This window comes from Prunus avium, chromosome 8 (genome assembly GCF_965620075.1).
Source record: "Prunus avium chromosome 8, drPruAviu1.hap1.1, whole genome shotgun sequence".
In the NCBI taxonomy this organism is placed as follows: Eukaryota; Viridiplantae; Streptophyta; class Magnoliopsida; order Rosales; family Rosaceae; genus Prunus; species Prunus avium.
In genome coordinates, this window is record NC_142291.1 from 39,141,824 (window position 1) to 39,165,481 (window position 23,658).

General features: G+C 37.8%; 3 protein-coding genes and 1 long non-coding RNA gene across 7 annotated transcripts; 2 read left to right on the forward strand and 2 right to left on the reverse strand.

Moving 5' to 3' along the window:
• Positions 1-73: 73 nt before the first annotated feature.
• On the forward strand, positions 74-13,889 carry LOC110773859 (piezo-type mechanosensitive ion channel component). Of its 3 annotated transcripts, XM_021978374.2 has the most exons (21): positions 79-530; positions 976-1,056; positions 2,035-2,194; positions 2,288-2,448; positions 2,790-2,946; positions 3,083-3,269; positions 3,619-3,734; positions 3,990-4,074; positions 4,719-4,934; positions 5,017-5,194; positions 5,577-5,705; positions 5,870-6,043; positions 6,213-6,446; positions 6,842-8,386; positions 8,742-11,239; positions 11,413-11,808; positions 11,944-12,102; positions 12,188-12,697; positions 12,875-13,019; positions 13,150-13,294; positions 13,401-13,889. In XM_021978374.2, exons 1-21 carry the CDS (start codon positions 482-484, stop codon positions 13,534-13,536), a joined length of 7,461 nt encoding a protein of 2,486 aa, XP_021834066.2. In that variant the 5' UTR covers positions 79-481; the 3' UTR covers positions 13,537-13,889. The 3 variants fall into 3 exon arrangements, with proteins under 3 accessions (XP_021834067.2, XP_021834066.2, XP_088101342.1); XM_021978375.2 differs by lacking the exons at positions 12,188-12,697; positions 12,875-13,019; positions 13,150-13,294; positions 13,401-13,889 and having other exon boundaries at positions 74-530; positions 11,932-12,066; XM_088245216.1 differs by lacking the exons at positions 79-530; positions 976-1,056; positions 2,035-2,194; positions 2,288-2,448; positions 2,790-2,946 and having other exon boundaries at positions 3,144-3,269; positions 3,644-3,734.
• A 181-nt stretch (positions 13,890-14,070) lies between these two features.
• On the reverse strand, positions 14,071-15,919 carry LOC110773860 (methyl-CpG-binding domain-containing protein 4-like). The gene is made up of 2 exons (XM_021978376.2): positions 15,780-15,919; positions 14,071-14,835 (listed from the first exon to the last, which is right to left on the reverse strand). Exons 1-2 carry the CDS (start codon positions 15,813-15,815, stop codon positions 14,323-14,325), a joined length of 549 nt encoding a protein of 182 aa, XP_021834068.2. The 5' UTR covers positions 15,816-15,919; the 3' UTR covers positions 14,071-14,322.
• Positions 15,920-17,383: 1,464 nt separating this feature from the next.
• Positions 17,384-21,131, forward strand: LOC148292712 (uncharacterized). 2 transcript variants are annotated; one of them, XR_015826220.1, is made up of 3 exons: positions 17,384-17,830; positions 18,010-18,387; positions 20,632-21,131. It is a non-coding gene; the product is annotated as an uncharacterized LOC148292712 (long non-coding RNA). The 2 variants fall into 2 exon arrangements; XR_015826219.1 differs by lacking the exon at positions 20,632-21,131 and adding an exon at positions 18,515-19,488.
• A 100-nt stretch (positions 21,132-21,231) lies between these two features.
• On the reverse strand, positions 21,232-22,165 carry LOC148292713 (protein FAR1-RELATED SEQUENCE 2-like). Its single transcript, XM_088245907.1, has 3 exons — positions 21,815-22,165; positions 21,350-21,557; positions 21,232-21,236 (listed from the first exon to the last, which is right to left on the reverse strand). The coding sequence occupies exons 1-3, from the start codon at positions 22,163-22,165 to the stop codon at positions 21,232-21,234; spliced, it is 564 nt and encodes a 187-aa protein (XP_088102033.1).
• Positions 22,166-23,658: the final 1,493 nt, after the last annotated feature.

Genomic DNA, 23,658 nt, shown 5'->3' on the forward strand with positions numbered 1-23,658 from the left:
GATTACTTATTACTGGCTACAACGTAATAAAATTTTATTATTTCTTCTGTTTATTTAATTTAATTTTTGTATTTTATTTCTCAAAGCTTCTTTCTTGCTAGTTTGCCAATCTCATTTACAAGATAACAGTTTGAAATCGACATTTTTGCTGTAAAATTTGGATGACTTTTAGCTCGGACTTGGGACTGGTAGCTACCGTAGCTTGAGATCAACATCTGTCGTTTTAATCTTTACTTTGGAAGATGGTTTGAGTTGCCGCGAATTTAGAGGACCCAACGTAACGATATTCTGTTTATTTCGTTGTCGTACGCGAAACAGAGAATAAGCTGTAGCCAGCTTTCTTCTGTTTCAATTCGAATTGGGAGTTTCTGAGGAAATTCGAAGTCTTTGGGAAATGGGTTTTCGTGATTTTGATTTTAATCGAAAACCCATAGATGGGATTTTGAATTTGAAGTGATTGGATTGGTGCTAAGGGCCTCTCATGGGGAGATTTCTTGGCGGGTTTGTGTTGCCTCTGCTGCTGCTAACAGGTATTTAAATGAAAATGCCTTAGGTTTGTTTGCTTTAATGGCCATGTTATTGTAGTAAGATTATTTCAAGTGGATGAACTGGATATTACTCTTGTTATTATATGTTTTGCACTTGACCAGCTGTTCTAGTAATCTGCAACTCAAAAGTTAGCATGCATTTGGATTGGGGTGCTGATTTCCTTGTTGTTGGGTTTTCTTTAGCAATTTGAATGAGCTCATTTAACTTCTTTTTATGGTAATTTAGATGTGCTAAGCTTGTATTTTGTCTCAATCGCATATATAGTCTCATACTGTCTTCATCATCATCAACCATAATGCGTATTCTATTTTATATGGTTGTGGAGAAATTCTGGACTCAGAAAACTTACTTATAGCTACTGACAATCCATGCGTGCTTAATAACTGAGGTATGATTAATTTTTGCATGTTTCCATTTCTCTTGCAGCTGCTTTTATCAACTGGAGCTTGCTCTCTCTTGTTGATTTGGTAGCATTTCTTCTTATTCTATTTAATGCACCAAAAATAGGTAAGTTGCTCTCCGTAAAATTTTCAGCTTGTCTTCCATATTACAAATGCTTTTATCTAAGTACACTACCCAGTGAAAATGCTCTTGTTGGATGCTCTTCATGTGAATTTCGTTCTCCCTTTTCCTCTGGTGTATTGTAAACATTTTCGTCTGACCAGGAAATCAATATACTAGGAAACGTATGTGCTTATGGATTACCACTGTCTTGCTAATGAGTTGGCATAAAACTTTTAATATGGAAGGGGTTTTCTTGATATGACAATTCTTAGCTACAACAGACCAGTTAAATTCTTTGTTTTAGCCTGAAACAATCTGAGTTGTAAAGTGATCTCAATCACTTAATTAAATTTATCCTGCATATTGACTGTTACTTGAGGTGCATTGACTCACCAGTCCATAAATTGAATCTTGTGCCTCAGTTATGACATAAATGTGATAGCATGATTCTGCATTAGTTTTTCTTTTGTTTTCGTTGTCAAAAATGGTAAGTGTCTGTTTATGGATGAGGATCAAAGAAACAGATTATGCAGTTATAGATTCCATAAAAATATACTGAGTAGAAATTTTAACTACTGTTAAAATATATAGTTGACATGAATCCTTTTTCAATGTGCTGTAGGAATTAGATTAAGTGCATCTTTGAGTGCTCAACTTTGGTTTCTTAAGTTGCTTTAACCACATGGATACCAAATTTAGGCATAAATGCTGTGAACTTCTTTTATACAATCAAGGAAAAATAAGTTTTAGAGATCTACTTGAGTTTTATTTAGTATCTCATTCAGTGTCAAACCTTAGGTTTGATTGGATTCATGCAGAAAAATGCACTTTGAACAATTTTGGTTTACAATGTACCTTAGGAGACAAAAGAAAATGCTTTTGGTGTTTTTGATACTGCTTCTTATTATATTAAATGCTGGAAATTTCTCATATTTATATAATTGATTTTTACTACTTCTAACAGTGTTTTCTTCGTTGTAGGATTTCATTTTGGAAGGAGGCTTTTATTATTGTGGCTCATTGTCATATTTTCTTTATTTGTTATTCTTTCTCAAGTGATATATCTTGTTATATGGGCTATTGAGGGAAATAAATGGATTGGAGCAGGTGCTTGGTGGGCAAATCTTATTGGATTCATGATGTACGAATTGTCTTTTGTTTCTATTTTAATCTCATATCCCTTTATTTTGTATGCATACATAATATACTTTGTTTCTTGTGTATGGTTTTGCAGATTGCAGTCATGGAAATCTCCCTCTGTGCTATATTTTTTACTCTTACAACTATCAGTAGTAGCTGTTGCTTTAGTTGATTTGTATGGAAACAGATTTGGTCTTGTTTCATCATGTGATTCATGTTGGGGTCGATTTTCATCAGCTGTTGAACGATTAATTTGTACGTAATTAACCGCTTGAATTTATTTATTCTTCCATGGGTTTTTCTTTGATTTTTCCTGTTGAACCATATAGCATTATATACATAAAGAAATTTAATAGACAAAGCTTGAATAAGGTTCTTATTTTTATTCTCAAAAGAAATGAAGAAGAAAAGAATAACGCATTAGATTGTCTTCTTGGGCCAATATTCGTGCAAACTGTTAAAGATGCTTTGAATAATTGATTTATTCACCTTATTAACCTTATATTAAAATGCAAGATGCATTCCCATGTTAAACTCCATAATTGATCTTACAAAAGTAACAACTGATTTGGAATTATTTCTGTTATATCTGGAAGGTTCTCATCTTAGGGTTGCTTCCTGCTTGCTGTTGCCTGCCATTCAGCTGGTTGTTGGAATTAGCCATCCCTCATGGGTTTCTCTACCATTTTTTATTGGGAGCTGCGTTGGTCTTGTAGATTGGTCTTTGACAAGCAATTTTTTAGGACTTTTCAGGTGATTTCCTTGTAAACCTTCATTTGTTACTGGCTGACATTGTTGCCTCTCTCTCTCTCTCTCTCTCTCTCTCTCTCTCTCTCTCTGCTTTAATTAGTTTCTCCTGTTGCTAATGGTTGCATCTATGGGTTTGAAGGTGGTGGAAGCCTTTTCACTTGTATGCAGGCTTCAACATTGTCTTGCTTTATGTGTATCAGCTACCTGTGGAGTTTCCGGATATGTTACAATGGATAGCTGATTTCATTGGTCTGTTCAAGATAACTTTACGTTCGGATTGGACTGAAGTTTGTTCGAGCTTATCTCTTTTACTTTTCTACATCATGGTACGTCTATCTTTTATGACATCTACAAATCCAACACAGTTTATGTAGCAGGATACTTGAAAACCAGTGACTTAAGCTTCTCTACAGTGTAGGTTCTGCAAGTTGATCATGTAATAATTCATCCCTGGATGATATGGTTATATCACTCAATTTAATCTGACTGTAGTTCAGAATTAAGTTAAGAACCATGCAGATTTAGATTATGTGCAACAGAGAATCCTATATTACATATCAAATGTGTGTGTCATCCTTGCTACTTTGCTACATAAGTGTTTCAATTCTTAAAATTCTTGCCGCATTGCTTACCTTGTTGTGGTTTTTCTTTTACCTCTTCTTCCTTCTAATGCAGCTATCCTGTGTTAAATGTGATCTAGAGGAAATGGATTTTATTTTATCCATGAAAGAAAATAACTTGACGGAGCAACTTCTTCCTTCGAAGCATTCATTTTTTATTCGTGAATCTAGGTAATATTCTTGGATGTTCGAACATCTTTTCATCCGGTTCACATGATGCCGTCTCCTTTGATTATTGTCTTCAATGCATATAAGTTAACTATTCAAATTTGTTGGAAGTTCTAACACATATGGGAGGAGACCTTCTGTCTTCCTACCCTTAATCCATATCTTTGATTTTAATGAAGCAAAGCTGATTTGATGTGGGAACCCTTATAATTGTCAGTGTGTTTGTGTGCAGCTTAAGTAATTGTTTGTTCTTCGCAGATCTGGTGTAAGGCATACCAATGTTTTGTTGACGGGAGCAGTTTTCCGGACCTTTAGTATCAACTTCTTCACATATGGATTCCCGGTATATATTCCTATAGTCTCTCTTCCTCTTGACTGAACAACATCATGATGTTTATTGAGGCTGAATTGACCCATGCATGCCATCTTTTTGAAGGTGAAGATGAGGCAGTAGTGAATTTCAGTGCTTGAACTTAATGCATGAGGCATTAGGTATCTATTTAGTTCGAACCATCATCTAGGGATCTTACTTGCCAAAGTGTTTTAAATTTTTATTTTTATGTTTTTCCAATCCAGTGAGCCTGATTTGGCAGTTGATATTTTTTTTTGTTAGTTTCTATCTTTTCGGTTTCAGAAAGAAAATAAAAACAAATTATTGTAGCAAAATGCATGCTCCTTTTCCCCTCAAATGTATTACTTGCAAACTTCACGCGATTTATTCTTTTAAATTGAGATCAACTGGAAATTTTATAATAGTTTGAGGTTGATAAAGTGGGCAGGTTGGAAATTAGGTGGCCTACTCCATCCCCATATGATTGTCACATGTGGAAAGAAGTAGTACGAAAGTATCTGCTGAATTTTAACTTATGAGTTCCCAATTTTTTTCATTTACTTGTCTCTAGCAAAAATTGATGTTTTAAGATCTTTCGTTTTAGTCTTGTTGTATTTATGGGTTTATATGAACATTTTTAGTGGTGAATTTGACAGGTGTCCTTGTTTGCTCTTTCTTTTTGGAGTTTTCATTTTGCAAGTGTTTGTGCGTTCGGGCTACTTGCATATGTTGGCTACATCATATATGCCTTCCCTTCCTTATTCCGTTTGCATCGACTGAATGGGCTGCTTCTTGTCTTCATTCTCTTGTGGGCTGTTAGCACATATATTTTCAATGTAGCATTTGCATTCCTGAATTGGAAAATTGGGAAGGTAGCACTCTCTTTCTGGTGATGTTTCATGTCTGAATTTAACAGAAAATGATTGGAAGTTAACTGTTTGATTACATGTACAGAACACGGACATATGGGAGATGGTTGGGTTGTGGCATTATCCCATACCTGGATTCTTTCTGCTTGCACAATTCTGTCTTGGAATATTGGTTGCCTTGGGTAATCTTGTGAACAACTCAGTTTTCCTTTGCTTGTCTGATGAGGATGGGCGATTTTCAAATGACAACAGCACTGTAGAAGGTATTGAAATACAATTTCTTTGTGTGTGTGTGTGTGTGTGTGGTGGTGTAAAGTTTAATGGCAATAATGTATGAAAATAGGTCAACATTGTGTGTGTGTGTGTGTGAGATAATGTATGAAAATAGGTCAGATAATGTATGAAAATAGGTAATGTGTGTGTGTGTGTGTGTGTGTGTGTGTGTGTGTGAGATAATGTATGAAAATAGGTCAGATAATGTATGAAAATAGGTCAACATTGGATATCATCTTTATATCTCTCCAAGAGTATATCTCTGTTAACCATTGGGCTGTTCCCTTGATTTTCAGTAATGCATATGCTTAGGTCATGTCTTATTGTATCTACCTTCCATATATTTAATTCTGTTTATATCCTTAATCATAGGTGAGGGAGAGACCAAAGTATTGATTGTGGCCACAATTGCTTGGGGACTGCGCAAAAGCTCTCGAGCTATCATGCTGGCACTGATATTTCTCATTGCCATGAAACCTGGTTTTATCCATGCTGTGTATGGTATGTGTCAAACCTAATTTAGTTATTAATTCATGGAGTTGACTGTTATCAAGATGCCTTTTGTTCAATCTTGTCTTTTTAAATCTTGTAATGCATGAAACTTTTGCTTAAATTACAATACCGCACTTTAACTAATTAATTTTACGTTTTGACCTGTGATTCAGTGATATTCTTTTTGATATATCTTTTGAGCCACAACATTAGCAGAAAGATACGCCAGTCTTTGATTCTCCTATGTGAGGTTCACTTTGCACTATTGTATATCATTCAGATTAATCCGATCTCTGATACTTTGGAGCAGAAAGGCTCTTTGAGTGCAGAAGTTTTATCACAGTTAGGTATGCAACTGTTTTTTCTTGGTTCATTTATGTTTTATGATTTGACACGTGGACCTGGTTATGGTTTATTTTCTTATGAGGGAGGAGTTGATTATGCTTAATGTCAGAAACTGCTGCCAAAAGAAAAAAGCAATGTGTACTGATATTATCTTATCTGGAAATGATGCAGGTCTCCTTCAACATGAAAGCTCGTGGGATTTTTTGAAAATAGCTTTGCTTGCTTGCTTCTGTGCAATTCATAACCATGGTTTTGAAATGCTATTTTCGTTCTCAGCAATTGTGCAGCATACCCCTAGCCGTCCAGTTGGATTTAGCATTTTGAAAGCTGGACTGAACAAATCAGTTTTGTTGTCAGTGTATGCCTCCTCAGCCATTAAGTACAGCCATGATAATCCTTCTTATGGTATAATTTTATCCTTGTTATATTTATTTATTTTTCCTTGAATGTGGCCAATCTGGTCTCTGACAATCGCAGACTAAATTTGAGATTTTGTCTTAACCTTCTCAATTTGATCCAAGTGATAATCTACTGAATGCTTAGTTTTAGTGATTTCAATAATGTGAAATGAATTACCTTAAGAAATATAATTTAATGATTCAATAATTTGAGTTGGTCTTTATATGAAAGTGCAGTTGAAGTTAGAAACTCTTAATCAAATTGTAGGGTCTACTAGAATCAGTTTAAACCCATTGTTCTTAGGCAACTAGGGAAACTACTGCCAGTCCTTGTGCTTTTCTGCTACCCATCCTTTAACTACTGTTGACATTTATATTTGCTGATTTGTTTTCTCTTTCCAGAGAGAAGAATAGCATTATTCCTCAGTGCTATTGGGCAGAAGTTTTTATCTGTGTACCGATCATGTGGAACCTACATTGCCTTCCTTACTATTCTCCTTACTGTATACCTGGTGAGACCCAATTATGTATCATTTGGGTACATATTCCTTCTCCTTGCTTGGATAATTGGAAGACAACTTGTTGAGCGAACGAAAAAGCGCCTTTGGTTCCCATTGAAAGCATATGCAATTGTGGTGTTTATCTTTATCTATAGCTTGAGCAGTTTCCGCAGCATTGAGGTTTGGTTGTCCAGGTTAATAGACCTTTATTTCTATCTAGGCTATGACTCAGAAGCTTCATCTTTGGAAAATGTTTGGGAATCCCTAGCAGTCTTGATTGTGATGCAACTTTATAGCTATGAGAGGAGACAGAGCAGGTATAACAAGTCAGATGATGCTGATGTGTTAGAATTTGGAGTGCTTGGGTTTATAAAGCGGTTTGTTGTTTGGCACAGCAACAAGATCTTGTTTATTGCAGTATTCTATGCATCTTTATCTCCAATTAGTGCATTTGGATTTTTGTATCTACTTGGACTTGTCATCTGTTCAACATTACCTAAAGCTTCACGGATCCCGTCTAAATTATTCTTGGTTTACACAGGATTTCTAGTAACAGCTGAGTATCTTTTTCAGATGTGGGGTAGACAGGCTGCAATGTTTCCTGGACAAAAGCACTCTAATATTTCCCTTCTTTTGGGTTTCCGTGTATTTAAACCTGGATTTTGGGGTCTAGAATTCGGCTTGAGAGGAAAAGTGCTGGTGATTGCTGCGTGTACCCTTCAATATAATGTTTTCCGCTGGTTGGAGAAGATGCCAAGTACTATCCTAAACAAAGGAAAGTGGGAAGAGCCTTGTCCATTGTTTGTCTCAGCAGAAGATGCCAATATTAATTCTTCCATCCCTAGTGAGGAAAACAAGCCATCAACAGATTCTGAAGCACTTTCTGTGAAACGAGAAGGGGCTAGGAGCCATTCATGGCCATTTTTCTCCCCAGGTTTATCAGAATCTGCTAATCCTGTGTCCCCTGGAGCAGGAGGTTCTGAGGGTAGTAGCAGTAACAAGTACTCATTTGGGTACATTTGGGGCAGCACCAAGGAGAGTCATAAGTGGAACAAGAAACGGATTCTTGCCTTGAGAAAGGAGAGATTTGAAACACAGAAGCTTATCTCAAAAATCTATTTGAAATTCTGGATGGAAAACATGTTCAACCTCTTTGGTCTTGAGATAAACATGATTGCATTGCTTCTTGCCAGCTTTGCTTTGTTGAATGCCATTTCTTTGGTATACATTGCGTTACTTGCTACTTGTATTATTTTGAATCGGCATATTATACATAAGATATGGCCCATACTTGTTTTCCTGTTTGCATCCATTCTCATCCTCGAGTACTTTGCCATCTGGAAGAGTATGTGGCCCTCAAATCATCTTGATGAGACTAATGCACGTTGCCATGATTGCTGGAAAATCTCAACTATGTATTTCAGTTACTGCAAGTACTGTTGGTTAGGTATTACTCTCTTAGCCATCTGAGATTTACACAGAGGCCGCACACAAATACACACAAATATGCACATGCATGTGCAAACAGAAACACTACTTTTAGTTTTATTTTATTTTTTCCAACATTAGCCTTTAAAAGGCTTTGTGGTTTCTGAGATACTCAAATTATTCAGTTTCTTTTTTGAATTGGAAAATGTTGCAGAAAATTGATATTGGATTATTGGCCCATTGCTTGGACAAGTTCTATGACAATTTATTTTGATCTGTGACCTTATATATCTTGTTTGCTTTTATGTTTCAGTTCTTATGTAGATCAATGCATTACTTTAAGTTATTAACAATGTATACCACTTATGCCATAGGACTTATTGTTGATGATCCGCGAATGCTTATCAGCTATTTTGCTGTCTTCATGTTTGCTTGTTTCAAACTTCGTGCTGACCGTTTGTCCGGCTTCTCGGTGTCATCAACTTACCGTCAAATGATATCTCAGCGTAAAAATATATTTGTGTGGAGAGACCTCTCTTTTGAAACCAAAAGCATGTGGACCTTCTTTGACTACCTGAGGCTTTACTGCTACTGCCACCTATTGGATCTTGTGCTAGCATTGGTTTTGATTACTGGAACCATTGAGTATGACATTCTGCACCTTGGTTATCTTGCTTTTGCGCTGGTTTTCTTTCGGGTGAGACTTGAAATCCTAAAGAAGAGGAACAAGATATTCAAGTTCTTGCGCATATACAATTTTGCTCTTATTGTTCTTTCTCTTGCATATCAATCTCCCTTTGTGGGGGAGTTTTGTGCTGGAAAGTGTGAGACGGTAGATTACATATTTGAGATGATTGGATTTTATAAGTATGACTATGGGTTTCGGATTACTGCAAGATCAGCTCTCGTTGAAATTGTCATATTTATGGTGGTATCACTTCAGTCGTATATGTTTTCCTCCCAAGAATTTGATAATGTTTCTCGATATCTTGAAGCTGAGCAAATTGGTGCCATTGTGCGTGAGCAAGAAAAGAAAGCTGCCTGGAAAACTGCACAGTTAAAACACATTCGTGAATCCGAGGAGAAGAAACACCAGCGCAACCTGCAAGTGGAGAAAATAAAATCAGAGATGCTCAACCTGCAAATCCAGCTTCACAGCATGAACTCAGTTACTAATTGCGGTGACTCTCCTCCTGTCAGTGAAGGCCTAAGAAGGAGGAGGAGTACTTCTCTTAACTCAAATAACGATGCTGGGACCCCTGATAAAGAAGGATTACCCATGAAAAAGGAGCAGATACTTAAAGAGGATTCGTTGTACCCTTATGAATTGCATCAATCTCCTGCAACAGTGAACATGGAAAACCCAGCAGTGGTGGAGTCTATGAAGGATTCGATGGAATCTTTTCACTGTGAGATCACTGAAGTTGAAGAAGATGTTACTGATGGTGTATTATTTTATTCTTCAGAAAAGAAGGAGAAAGTTAAAGGGCAAGCAAAGGAAAGCCCACTCATCTCTGCAGTTCATCTGATAGGTGATGGCGTTTCCCAGGTACAGTCTATTGGAAATCAGGCAGTTAACAACCTAGTAAGCTTTTTGAACATTGAACAAGAGTCTGATATCAATGAGCACTCTTCTGTTGAGGATGGGGTATATGATGAGATGGAGAGCCAAAACACTAAGTATATGTGTTTTAACCGTTCATCTTCCCTGCAGTCCGATACGAGTTCTGATCCCACAAGTCTGCAGTTAGGAAGGATCTTCCGTCACATATGGTCCCAAATGCGGTCCAATAATGATATTGTGTGTTATTGTTGCTTTGTCATTGTCTTCTTGTGGAACTTCAGTTTGCTTTCTATGGTGTATCTGGCAGCGTTATTCTTGTACGCCCTATGTGTAAATTCTGGTCCAAGTTACATCTTCTGGGTTATAATGCTGATTTACACAGAAGTCTATATTTTGCTTCAGTATCTGTACCAGATTATCATCCAGCACTGGGGTTTGCGTGTTGCTTCAGACCTACTTCGTGAGTGGGGATTTCCTGCACATAAAATCACTTCTTCTTTTGTTGTCAGTTCATTGCCTCTCTTTCTTGTCTACTTATTTACCCTCATACAGAGCTCTATAACTGCAAAAGATGGTGAGTGGATGTCGTCTACGGACTTCGACTTCTATAGGAGGAGTGCTTTCCATGGAAAAGAGGTTCCTGTAAGTTATAGCTGGAGTGAGAAAACAAAGGAGCTGCTGCACATAATGGGAAATGCAATAAAATTGATAATCAGAAGCTTCTTTAGGTACTGGGAATCACTGACACAGGGAGCAGATTCCCCTCCTTACTTTATTCAGGTGTCTATGGATGTCCGCTCATGGCCGGACGATGGAATTCAACCAGAAAGGATTGAGTCTGGAGTAAATCAATTGCTTAGAATCATCCATGATGAAAGGTGCAAGCAGAAAACCCCTACTCCATGCCCCTTTGCTAGTAGGGTGCATGTTCAAAGCATTGAAAGGAGTCAAGAAAATGCAAATGTAGCGTTGGTTGTTTTCGAGGTGGTATATGCCTCCCCCATAACAGAGTGTGCTTCGGTAGAATGGTACAATTCACTTACTCCGGCAGCTGATGTGGCGAAGGAAATTCTAAAAGCACAGCATGCTGGGTTTGTTGAAGAAATAGGATTCCCATACCCTATACTCTCTGTAATTGGGGGAGGCAAAAGGGATGTTGATCTGTATGCCTATGTGTTTGGTGCCGATCTGACTGTTTTCTTTTTAGTCGCCATATTCTACCAATCTGTCATAAAAAATAAAAGTGAATTTCTGGATGTGTATCAGCTTGAAGATCAGTTTCCTAAGGAGTTTGTGTTCATCTTAATGGTTAGTTACTTTTTCATAATTTTTTGTTGTGCTTTAAGTAGTGCAAAATCAAGTTTACTTTATGGTCTATTGCAAAAATCATGGAGTTGCAAATTTGAAGCTAAATAAATCATCTTTTGTTCTTGGTTGAAATGTATAATGTTCTCTAAAAGGATAAATGATTTTCCTTGCAGATCATCTTTTTCTTGATTGTCCTTGATCGCATAATCTACCTCTGCTCATTTGCCACTGGAAAAGTAATTTTCTACCTTTTCAACCTCATCCTCTTCACATATTCAGTTACAGAGTATGCTTGGCACATGGAGCCTTCCCACCAACATGCTGGAGGATTAGCACTTCGTGCTATATTTCTTGCGAAAGCAGTTTCTCTGGCACTGCAGGCTATACAACTCCGACATGGAATTCCTCATAAAAGCACTTTGTACCGGCAGTTTTTGACCAGTGAAATTTCACGAATTAATTACTTAGGATATCGACTATATCGCGCTCTGCCATTCCTTTATGAATTGAGATGTGCACTTGACTGGTCATGCACAACCACATCTTTGACCATGTATGATTGGCTGAAAGTAAGTCTTTTAATCTCTCTACAGCATTCCATTATAATTCATCTCGCATTGAACTTCAACCTTTGAAAACTATGCAGTGAATTTTGATTGAACATTTGCATGTTCTTCTTGAAACTGATATAGCTTTCTACTTAGCTGGAGGACATACATGCGAGCTTGTACCTTGTCAAATGTGATGCAGTCTTGAATAGAGCAAAGCACAAGCAAGGAGAAAAGCAAACAAAAATGACCAAATGCTGCAACGGCATATGTCTTTTTTTTATATTGATTTGTGTTATTTGGGCTCCAATGCTGGTAAGCAACTTTCACACTCGCAGACAAGCCGACAAGTTCACATGTGCTTTGATTTTAACTTTCTCTATATCATTTCCCCTTACAGATGTATAGCAGCGGTAACCCGACCAACATTGAAAACCCCATTAAAGATGCCAGTGTTCAGGTTGACATCAAGACAGCGAGTGGAAGGTTGAGTCTGTATCAAACCACTCTCTGTAAAAAGCTCCAATGGGATAAGCTCAACCCTGATGTGAATCTTGATCCCAAGGGTTATTTGGATACATATAATCAGAAGGATGTCCAGTTGATATGCTGTGAAGCTGATGCAAGTACTCTGTGGCTTATCCCCAATGTGGTTCAGACAAGATTCATTCAGTCCCTTGATTGGGACACCCACATGGATGTATCTTTTACTTGGGTGCTTTCCAGGGGCAGGCCCAAAGGCAAGGAAGTTGTTAAATATGAAAGAAGTGTGGATCCTCAGGATCTTCCAAAACAATCAGATGTCCAGCAAGTTCTTAATGGCTCTATAAACAGCTTTAGGATATACAATGTTTATTCAAGATACTTCCGCGTCACTGGTTCCGGGGATGTAAGACCATTGGAACTGGAGGTACCCTCTCTCTCTCTCTCTCTCAGTTACATCTTCAACTAACGTAAATTCTATATGTCAAATTTTGTTATCAATTTGAGCTCTTGGTTTCAGGTGAGAGAGTGAGAGAAAGAGAGAGATGTTTGTATTGATCCATAGCAGTTTTTGTTGAAATGATGGAATACTATTGATTTACAGGATAATTTTGTTAGTGCGGATCTTGTCATAAATCGTGCTAATTACATCTGGTGGTCCTTCCATGACATCAATTCATCTGACGTTAATGGATGTGGAGGTTTGAGAGGACCCATGGCCATCATTGTATCTGAGGAAACACCGCCAGGTAAGTTTATGAAAAATGTCCCGTTTCATGTGCACAAGTTTGCTTTGTGGTTTACTAACAATATTTTTGGTTTAAATGACTTTTGTTCTTCATTTTTGGGTGATATTTCTGATCTGCAATGTTTCTTCAGAGGGTATTCTTGGTGACACCCTTAGCAAGTTCAGCATCTGGGGTCTCTACATAACATTTGTTCTTGCTGTTGGCCGCTTTATCAGACTTCAATGCTCCGACTTAAGAATGAGAATCCCCTATGAGAACCTTCCTTCCTGTGATAGGTGAGGCAACTTTGTTTTGGTCCTTCCTTCTTATCTTTCATTTTCCAAACCAAGTATCAATCAGAGTAATATTTTCCTGAAACTTTATGGCTCTTTTATTGTATAGGTTGATAGCCATTTGTGAGGATATATATGCTGCAAGAGCAGAGGGTGAGCTTGGAGTTGAAGAGGTCCTTTATTGGACGCTGGTGAAGATTTACAGGTCGCCACACATGCTGCTCGAATACACAAAACCCGACTAGACATGCTACCTCCAGTTGACAAGGACTCAACTAGGTTTAACATTGGCATTAGGTTTGACTAACACCCATTATACATATCAGAAATACAGATACTGATACCCAGTTATATTTGAAGAAATACAAAACAAAATTCTTTCGGCCACCATGTAAAACTCCGGCAGCCAGAGAACCTCTGGTTTCCATGTTTAAGGATATGCACAGAGCTCAACATTTTTAGCATAGCTTTGCATAATCACAGAAGGCATAGTGGTTACATGTACACATGTTGTATTTCAAGATTATTTTGATTTATCATGTATATAGTTCAATACAAGTTGGAGAAAAGCCATACAACAATATTATATTTTCCAGTAGATTTCTGTTCCTTTTCCTTTAATAACACAGGATGTATATGTATCAGTTGGACAAACCATGTCATGTCATCATTTGTAATGACTTAACTTGAATATATTGTTGCCTTGCCACCCCTCCCCTACTCAGAAGGTTTGTGAAATGGAAACCAATTACCAAAGAAAACAAAAAATACGATGGAAATTCAACCAATGCAACTCTCTACAAGTATCATTTTTCCGAAATCGACCCAAGTTCAATCTATGTGAATAACATTGCATCTCTCCTCAAATTATCTTCGTTAGTGAGGTGAACAAATAGAAATACAAAGAACACAAGAGCGGATGGAGCATCAAAATTCCAACATGATATCAGCACGGACAAACAGACATCATTTCCACACAAGGCAAAACCTCCCAACAAAATTTTCACCAGTGATCTTTCAACATACACTATTCATACACTGCCCGTCTCCTCCTCATCCTTCAGAGGTCTCATTTTTTTGTGGCTGCTACCAGAACCCTTTTTACCGACAATCTCAGGGATAGTGTCTTCCATAACCTTTGGGCTTGCAAAGTCGAAATCCGAAGCGGATATGCCTTTGTATATAGGATTTTCTTTTAAAAATGCTGCTATCTCATTTCGGGTTCTCACTTTTTTCCCCTTGGGTGTAATATAATAAGCATCCAGTTTGGAATAATCTTTTCTGAGCACCAAATGTCTCTTAAAACCTTCTGGGGTCTTCTGAAGGTCAGGCTTATCAATGGCCCAGGTCCTAGTGCTATTGTACTCAATATCAGGAGGATCATCACAAGACACACCAGGTTTTTTGTTGCAATAAAACGGTTCCTCACTCATTTTGCTTCTGATTTCCTCGAACTCTTCTTCTGAATTAATCACCCTCCATTTATGGCATTCGTCACACTGCGCAGCATATAGATCAATTGAACTTGTCCCTGTCTGTGCTTTCTGTCAAGAGAATCCAAATGGACTTAGCACACATTCAATGATTTAGCCATCAACATCAGAACCAAATTCAAACCCAACAAGAATTTGCAACTACTCATGCAGATTAAAGTCAAAATCCTATAAGAAGCATACACACCAGATTGCATAAAATTATATGAAGAAGAACAATAAAGAAAGAAAGCGCAAGTTTGTTCATTCAATTCACCCCAACTCCACTTTAATGCTACGCTAAGCCTCCCCGGTATGAGCATGTAATCCATCTCATTGTGGGATAATCATAGTCACTCCAGACTTAACTTCTTAAAAATCTCTCTAAGCTAATTGTTTTCAACAACATTTGAGTAGTAAAAACAACATCTTATATGCCATTAAAGTCACCAAGAAGCACATTTAACACCAGCTAACACACGAAATTATGAGCATGCTTTGAAAAAATCAAAATTTATTTTAACTGAATCTAATGTTGTATTGTCCCTCTTTGCTAATTATGATTAAGGTGTATATCAAAGAAAAATTAAATTGAATTGGGTCAAAGAGCAGTAAATCCCCTGCTACTTATCCTAGACAAAACTGAAAACGCATGAATGTACCAAAAGGGGCATCATAATGCTGATCACTTGCCATGAAACTCAAGACGAGCATTTAACGCCAGGCTAACATACAAGATAGTGAACATGCAAGCTTCAACTATTTTTTTTTTCTGAAAAATAAAAATTAAGAATTATTTCAAACTCAATCTAAACTTAGGCTTTACAATTTTACTTTCGCTAAATGCTATCAAGGTGAAGGCTTTCCAGATTTACTTATCAACGAAAAATTAATTTGAAATGGATCTAAGAGCAGCAAATCAAATCCTCTGGCACTTATCCTCGATTCAAATACTGGAAACTCAATTTCAATGAGATATTGAGGGAAATATTGGATCAAACAGATTCTATTCGTACCTTGGATGACGTTCTAGGGGTTCTTTGGCTGTCCATTAAGCTTTTTCTGTCTGGAAAATTCTTTCTCTCTTTCCTTCCTGCCAAACAGCCGGAGGAGGAGGAGGGGGAGGGGGAGGAGGAGGATAATCAGCATATATGCCCAATGCGGATCTCCATTTATATTTATACCAAACGACGTCGTTACCTTCTAATGTCTGGATCTTATATTAAAAGAATAATTAAATTAAGTATGAAATCGCATCTTTGTTTTTTGATAAACAAAATATCACCACAACGATTTTTAAAATACATGAAAATGTTTTTATATATTTTATTTTTAAGTTTTATTATCCAACAAAAAAAAAATAGTTTTATTTACTTTTTTTTGTTGAAAGTTTTATTTACTATTATTCATATCCTTATGTCACAATCACTTTCTTTCTTTTCTCAATAGTCTCTGGAACTAAAATAATATACCAATAATGTTGGATGTGTTACAATTCTGATTATAAATAAATAAAATAAGTCTAAAAACAATCCGAAAACCAACAAAATAATCAGTTTCCTATTTTATCTAGGAGTTGGATTCCCTTCATTATTCAGTTATTGCCTTTTGTTCTTTTTCATGGGTAATTAATCCAATTTAATTATAGCATCTGCACTTATATGGATATGAAAATCAGCGAAAGGAAAAAGGAACTCGCCTTTTTACTTTCTAAATTTTTCTTTGTGTGGATTGCTATGGAGAATAAGATCAGACTAATCTATGCGCTTAAATTCAGTGTGTGGGTGTTTTATATATTGCTACGAGGGCTAAGACCATACTAATCTATGTTAGATTTTTATAATTAATTAATCGAAATGAGTGTGACATGTTAGATTTCTTTGTAGTCATCAATAAAATGTACACTTTTACCCATCGATATTGATATCGAAACTCAGTATACAAGTGCAAAACGTGTTATAAATCCATTTTATTTATGAACCTACAAAAACTCTTATATACCTACCTTTTATTACTCAACAATGCACTAGAACTACCCACCGTACTATTTAGACCTAAATTGGGTCAGTTGCATGTAATGATGAAATTAAATGTTTTGAAGTCCTCTGCTATTACTACAATTAGTGTGCAAATCCAAGCCATCCATTAAAGTGAAGTCAAGTGGGGATATTGATTGAATGGTTGAGATGAGTGCATCTCAAGAATTGAAGTTGAATTAAATTAAACAGGTAGGAGGGAAATGGGGCCAAGACGGCAAGTGCAAAGCAGCACCAGTTTTTATTTTGGCTATGTGGTTTCTTTATATGTAAAACCATCCCGCCAAAACCCAAGAGTGAGTCAGTGAGGCGCAAACACAGCAGCAGGCAGGCACTGAAGAAGCTTCACGCATTGCTCTCTCGTAGCAGAATGGGAGTCATTGCCCCCACAGCAGAAAGTTATTTCCTACTATTTAAAGGTATAGACGAGCGGCTATACTATTTAAATATATTATTTTCAAGGTATAGCCGTGCGGCCATACGCTTCGAAAATATTCGAATATTTTAACGGTATAGCCGGACGGCTATACTCGTTAATTATATTCCAAAACGAACGCGAAGCTTGCACTCGCAGTCACAGCCATTTTCCCTTCTCTATAAGCGCTTCCAAGCTTCAAAGACTCGGTCTTGAGCCTCTCTCTCTCTCTCTCAACTCAAGCTTCGATTTTTTTTTTTCTCTCGTTTCAGCTGCTGTGTTGATTGGATCGGATTGGACTCTCTCTACGAAACCATCAAATGTCATTCAACTATTGAAATCTCCAACAACTCTGATGCTATAAGGGAGTTAGGCGGCCTGGGCGGTTCTAGGCGGCGCGGGTGGGTCTAGGCGGCCTCCTTTTTGTTCCAAATGAAGACAGACGAAGCTTCCACTTGCAGAGGAATGTGGTGCGCAAGTGAAATGAAGAGACAGAGATGAGGATTGAAGAAGATGAGAGGTCGCGGGGCTGGAAGACGGCTCGTGTTGATGGGAAAAACAGAAGGAGAGATGGGCTTTCAATTGAGCCTCTCTCTCAGACTGATCTTTAACTAACGTAAGTTCTATATGTCAAATTTTGTTATCAATTTGAGCTCTTGGTTTCAGGTGAGAGAGTGAGAGAAAGAGAGAGATGTTTGTATTGAAATCCTACACAGATTACACAGAGGCTCATGTCCCTGCAGTAATTTCCTTGGCAGTTTTTTGTTGAAATGATGGAATACTATTGATTTACAGGATAATTTTGTTAGTGCGGATTTTGTCATAAATCGTGCTAATTACGACTGATGGATGTGGAGGTTTGAGAGGACCCATGGCCATCATTGTATCAGAGGAAACACCACCACGTAAGTTTATGAAAAATGTCATGTTTCATGTGCACAAGTTTGCTTTGTGGTTTAACAATAATTTTGGTTTAAATGACTTTTGTTCTTCATTTTTGGGTGATATTTCTGATCTGCAATGTTACTTCGGAGGGTATTATTGGTGACACCCTTAGCAAGTGCGGATTTTGTCATAAATCGTGCTAATTACGACTGGTGCTAATTACGACTGATGGATGTGGAGGTTTGAGAGGACCCATGGCCATCATTGTATCAGAGGAAACACCACCACGTAAGTTTATGAAAAATGTCATGTTTCATGTGCACAAGTTTGCTTTGTGGTTTAACAATAATTTTGGTTTAAATGACTTTTGTTCTTCATTTTTGGTTGATATTTCTGATCTGCAATGTTACTTCAGAGGCTATTGAAGAATCTTCACGCATTGCTCTCTCGTAGCAGAATGGGAGTCATTGCCCCCACAGCAGCAAGTTATTTCCTACTGTTTTCTATGAAAATATTGTGCAGAAATGGAACGCGCGCTTAGCATGATCTCATATATCTCGCTTCTCCCTCACACATTTCTCTTTGCTAAGGAAAAACCACAACAAAACAATTGATTGAGCACTTCAAAGCACATCTGTGCTTTGCTAATACAGATTAACTTGATCTGCTCCAGTGCCTAGGCTAATACAGGCAGCCCAAATAGTTTGAATAAGACCCCCAGCACACATGGCAGTGCCACAATTCACAAATACCACAGGGTCAGAAAAATTACAAAAGCAAATTCATGCATTTGTGTGTAGGGTACAGAACACATAAAGGGGAAAGATACCAATATATCACAGTGACTCGAAGCAATCTATGAATCAGAACCTGAAGGTACTAGGATGCTACTTAACTAACTTGTAGACCTTGCAGCCGAGGGCTTCGTCGCAGTGGAAGCTGCCATTATGAGTGCCGACTCGCTTAGCTGAAGCAGCGGTAGCCATGAGAGAGCGAGAGAGGTGAAGGCGCAGGTGATGGTGGTGGCTCGGAAAGACAAATGGTAGCGTGTGCTTAAACCCTCACTTTCCACTTTTAACACTTTGGTCCTGTCGTTTCAAGGTGGTCAATTTAGTTGTGGAGGGGCAGTTCAGTACACAAACAGCAAAGTCTGCGTGCTTAGGCCTGCGTTTAACGGCAGTCGGCCTAGTATACGGGCCATGCATGCAGTGCAGGGCATCTAACAAGATTTTCAAGCTCCGCATCTTCAGTAATGATTGTCCAGGAAGATAGTATACTTGTCTGCAAGTTGTCTTTTTCGGATGGTGATTGTGTTATGGAGGGTAGGGAATTCATCATTTTAGTATGTTGTTGTAGGACCTCCCTTTGATGACATTGGCAAGTTATTGCTCACGGTAACTGGTTCTGCCATGAACGCATGTTTTTTTTCTTGAGAGAATTGCCTGCTTGGTTGGCACTGGCAGAAACTGACTGAAATAGATTGGAATCAACGTCAGTTTGCTTATTTCAAGTGTTTTAATTGCTTTTATCTGTCAAGAAAGAAATGCATCACATGTTTTCTTCCCTAGACTAGTGCAAGGAAATGAATGCAGAAATTATTCATGAACAATGGCTTTCGGGTGGGCGGGCATGATTTCCTATGAGGAAGTTTTTCAAGGAGTTTAGGCAAGGAATTAGCATCAGGAAGCTATAAGAATATACTATTTTCTGCGGAGGTTGCTGATGATCAGGCGGTGTTCCAAAAATCGGCCTAGGCGGCGGCCTGGGCAGGTCTGACCCAGAAAAAAAACGCCATTTTGGAATCTCCAAGGTCAGGGAGGAGATGATGATGGTGGCTCAGATTTTGGGGTGGCGAGATGAGGATTGAAGAAGTTGAGAGGTCGCGGGGAGGGTTTTAAAAGGCATGCGTAGGCGCGAGTCAGAGTGCGCATCAGAGCGAGGCAGTAGCAAATCGCCTTAGGTGTCTTCTTGTTTAGCCGTCTGCACGCTTAGCTTGCGCGTCGACTGCAAAGCGTACGGAGGCGTTGTGAAGCGCCCCTTTGCGGGTCGGCGAAGCGCATCTTCGCAAGGAAGAAGACAACCGTGTGTATCTTTTTTAGGGTTTTTGTGTTTTTTTCCCAATGGAACGGCGTCGTTACATAATCCAAAACTAAGTTGAACGCCTCGTTTTGATTTTAACGCACCCACTTTAAAAGGAGCGTGCGTTTGATAAGCACCCAAATCATTCTCTTCTTTGTGCCTTCATCTGATGCTTTCATCAATTGCTATTTGTGACTCTGTATATGCAATACGTCATTTCCCTTCTTCTCCACATTGATTTTCTATTTCTTTTTATAGGGATATCCTCGCTGATTTGGGTTTGGGTTCTACTTGGTCTTCGTATGAACTTGGCTCACTTTTGTTTCATTTTGAGTTTGGTGAGGTGTTGTACTACTGGGCGGGATTTTTTTATACGACCTTGGCTGATCTGTTGTTTAATTATACTCTGTATTTACCTGATGTTTACAATTACTAACTATATTTCATTTGCAGATGGGGATATTGAAGCTAACTATGATCTCCTGATAAAAGCATAAATTGTCATCCTCTCTTGCAAGTTGCTTCTCCATTATCAATGGAGATTTCAGCATAGGCTGCTCATTGATATCAACATGATCAGCAATTATCTCTCCATGACGTTGCTGGGCAAGCGCTCTATTAAACCGTAGTTTGAAATCCATTAAAGAATTTCTTTTTGAAATATAGAGCTTGAAAAATGCATGAACACCCTCTACTCGTTGGCTACTTGACATTCCTGCTGAAAAAATATCTTTCACATATTCTGGCACCCATCTTGAACGTATTCTATAGATTGAAGATAGCCACTCATCATCATTTAGTTTACCTTTGTGGACCACATCCATCCACTTTGACTCAAATTCTTCCTTTGTGTCTGATTCCCACACACAACTTTGAAGTTCTCTACTTTCATCCTTATAAATGCAAGTGTTTATCTTTTGAGAAAACTTATCCAGAATGTGCCAAATGCAATATCTATGAAACACACCTGGAAAAGCTTGTGAAATAGCATTTCCCATCGCTGGATCCTGATCTGTAATAATTACTTTGGGTGGACCAGCAGGCATAGCTTTCTTAAACTGCTCAAACAACCAAAGAAAAGACTCAGTGGTCTCATTGCTCAAGAACCCACAACCAAAAAGAATAGTTTGACCATGGTTATTAACCCCTACTAATGGGGCAAATACCATACCATACCGATTAGTATTGTAAGTGGTATCAAATACAACCACATCACCATAAAACTTATAAGCTCTTCTAGATGTTGGATCAGCCCAAAAACAATGTTTAAGCCTATCATCATCATCAGCCTCTATCATAAAAAAGAAAGATTCATTTTTTGCTTGCTCACCAATAAAATGCTCACTCAACATCTGTGCATCATGCCCCTTCATCTTTCTCTGCAATTGTCTTTTGTAGTTATATAAATCTTTCTTTGTATATCCAATGTTTTGCATCCCTCCTGCTTGCACTTCAAGAAGACTAAATTGTTGATGTGTTGGGATATTAACATCACCAAATCGTTGTGCCAATGCTTTATATTAACTTCAGAAATTTTGCGATGCGATCTCAACAAATGTACCATTTGAGGGGCTGTCAAAGCATGATTGTGGCCCTCCACAAAGTTAGAAATTATGTATTTTGTTCCTTCTCTTACCTTCAGAAACGCAATCTTAGCCTTACACCCACTTCGTACTACACCTCGCCGCCTTTCACTTCCATTAGAAACTTCTTTGGAATATACTCCCTCTTTGTAGCACACATATTCTTTTCTCAAGATCTCATTAGAAGTTTTACTCCTTTTCTGACAATAACTTCGAACACTAAATCCCGCTTGTTTTGCATAGTTGTTATAAAAGTTATAGGCATCCTCAAGTGATTCAAACTCTTGACCAATTTTTGGTACATGCTGATCTTCTACTTGAGGATTGAAAACTAAATCTGAATTATTTTCATTAGTATCTTCCATAAATTCATATGTCCCGAGTCCTTCTTGTGGGCTTCCCATCTCTAAAGTTTCATCTATTAAAGCAAAAAATAACAAAAATATTGGACAATGGGACATTGGTAAACAATAGCAAAGAATACTGTAGCAATGCTTAAACCAAAAGCCAAACTCGTAAGTGCATATAAAAAACAAAGACCAATTAGTAGCCAAATACATATATGATATAACCCATACATCAATGCTGTCTGTTTTTCCGATTCCAACCTTCATCATTTCCAACAAAACCCAAATATTTTTAGTAAACAATCCCATACCATAAGAAAATCAGAAAACTTTGTATAAGCAAAATGGAAAATATCCATATATCATAAAGAAAAAAAAAAAAAAGAAGAAATAAAAATATTCTAACCTGGAGGAGCAGTTGTGATATTGCTAGGGATGAGAGCACACTGAAGAGAAGGTGTTGAAAAGAAGAAATAAAAATATTATAACCCGGAGGAGCAGCTGTGATATTGCCAGGGATGATAGCACAGGGAAGAGAAGGTGTTGTGGTGGAAGAAAGAAACAGAGGTTAGTATATTAGAGGATTAAGCGGGAAATTTTGGCTCTTACCAAAAGATTGAAAAGGTCTGATAGAAATAGATGTTCTCAATGATGTTTTAAATCTACAGCGTACAAGGAATCCAACGGTGACAAATAGAAGTCCGCATCCACTCCACACACTTGCAGTTCGCAATAGAGAAAGCCCCTACAAACCTATATCTAACTCTATTTTTATGGGGCTGACCTATATGTATATCACAAATGGTCCCTGAAGTTTTCAAAATTATTATCTTTCATACCTAACGTTTTTTTGTGACACTATGGTCCCTAAGGTTAAACTCCACACATCAAAATGGTCTCTACCATTAGTTTCCATCAAATTTTCTGTTAAATTGATGATGTGTTACGTGTAAAGCCTACACATCCAATGGTATAGAGTCATGTGGCTTTAAATATAATATAATATATTTTAAATATTTTTAAAACTTAAAATCCATAAAAAAAATATATAAATTAAAAGAAACTTAAAACAGGCCCATGCCATTGATGTTTTTGCTGTGCTTGAGCCTAGAATTAGCGGCTCCAGAGCTCTCAATGTCGCCAAGACTTTGGGTTTTTCCCATTACCATATCGTTGATGCCACTGGGTTTTCTGGAGGTGTTTGGCTGCTCTGGAATGAATGTTATGTCTCTCTTCAAGTCATTGCCCACTCAAGCCAATCTATTACTGCTCTTGTTCATGGTAGAAATAAATGGTGGCTCTTGACTGTGGTCTATGCTAACCCTAACTCTGGGATTAGAGATTCATTATGGACCTATTTTGATGGTCTTGCTAAAGCTTCTGATCTGCCTTGGCTAGTTATGGGAGACTTTAATGATACTTGTTGTGCCAATGAGAAATGTGGTGGCAATTTTGATCCTGGGGGGCCAAGCTTTATTAGTTGGATTGATCGTAATCAACTTATTGACCTTGGTTTCTCCGGTGCGAAGTTCACTTGGTGCAACAAGCGA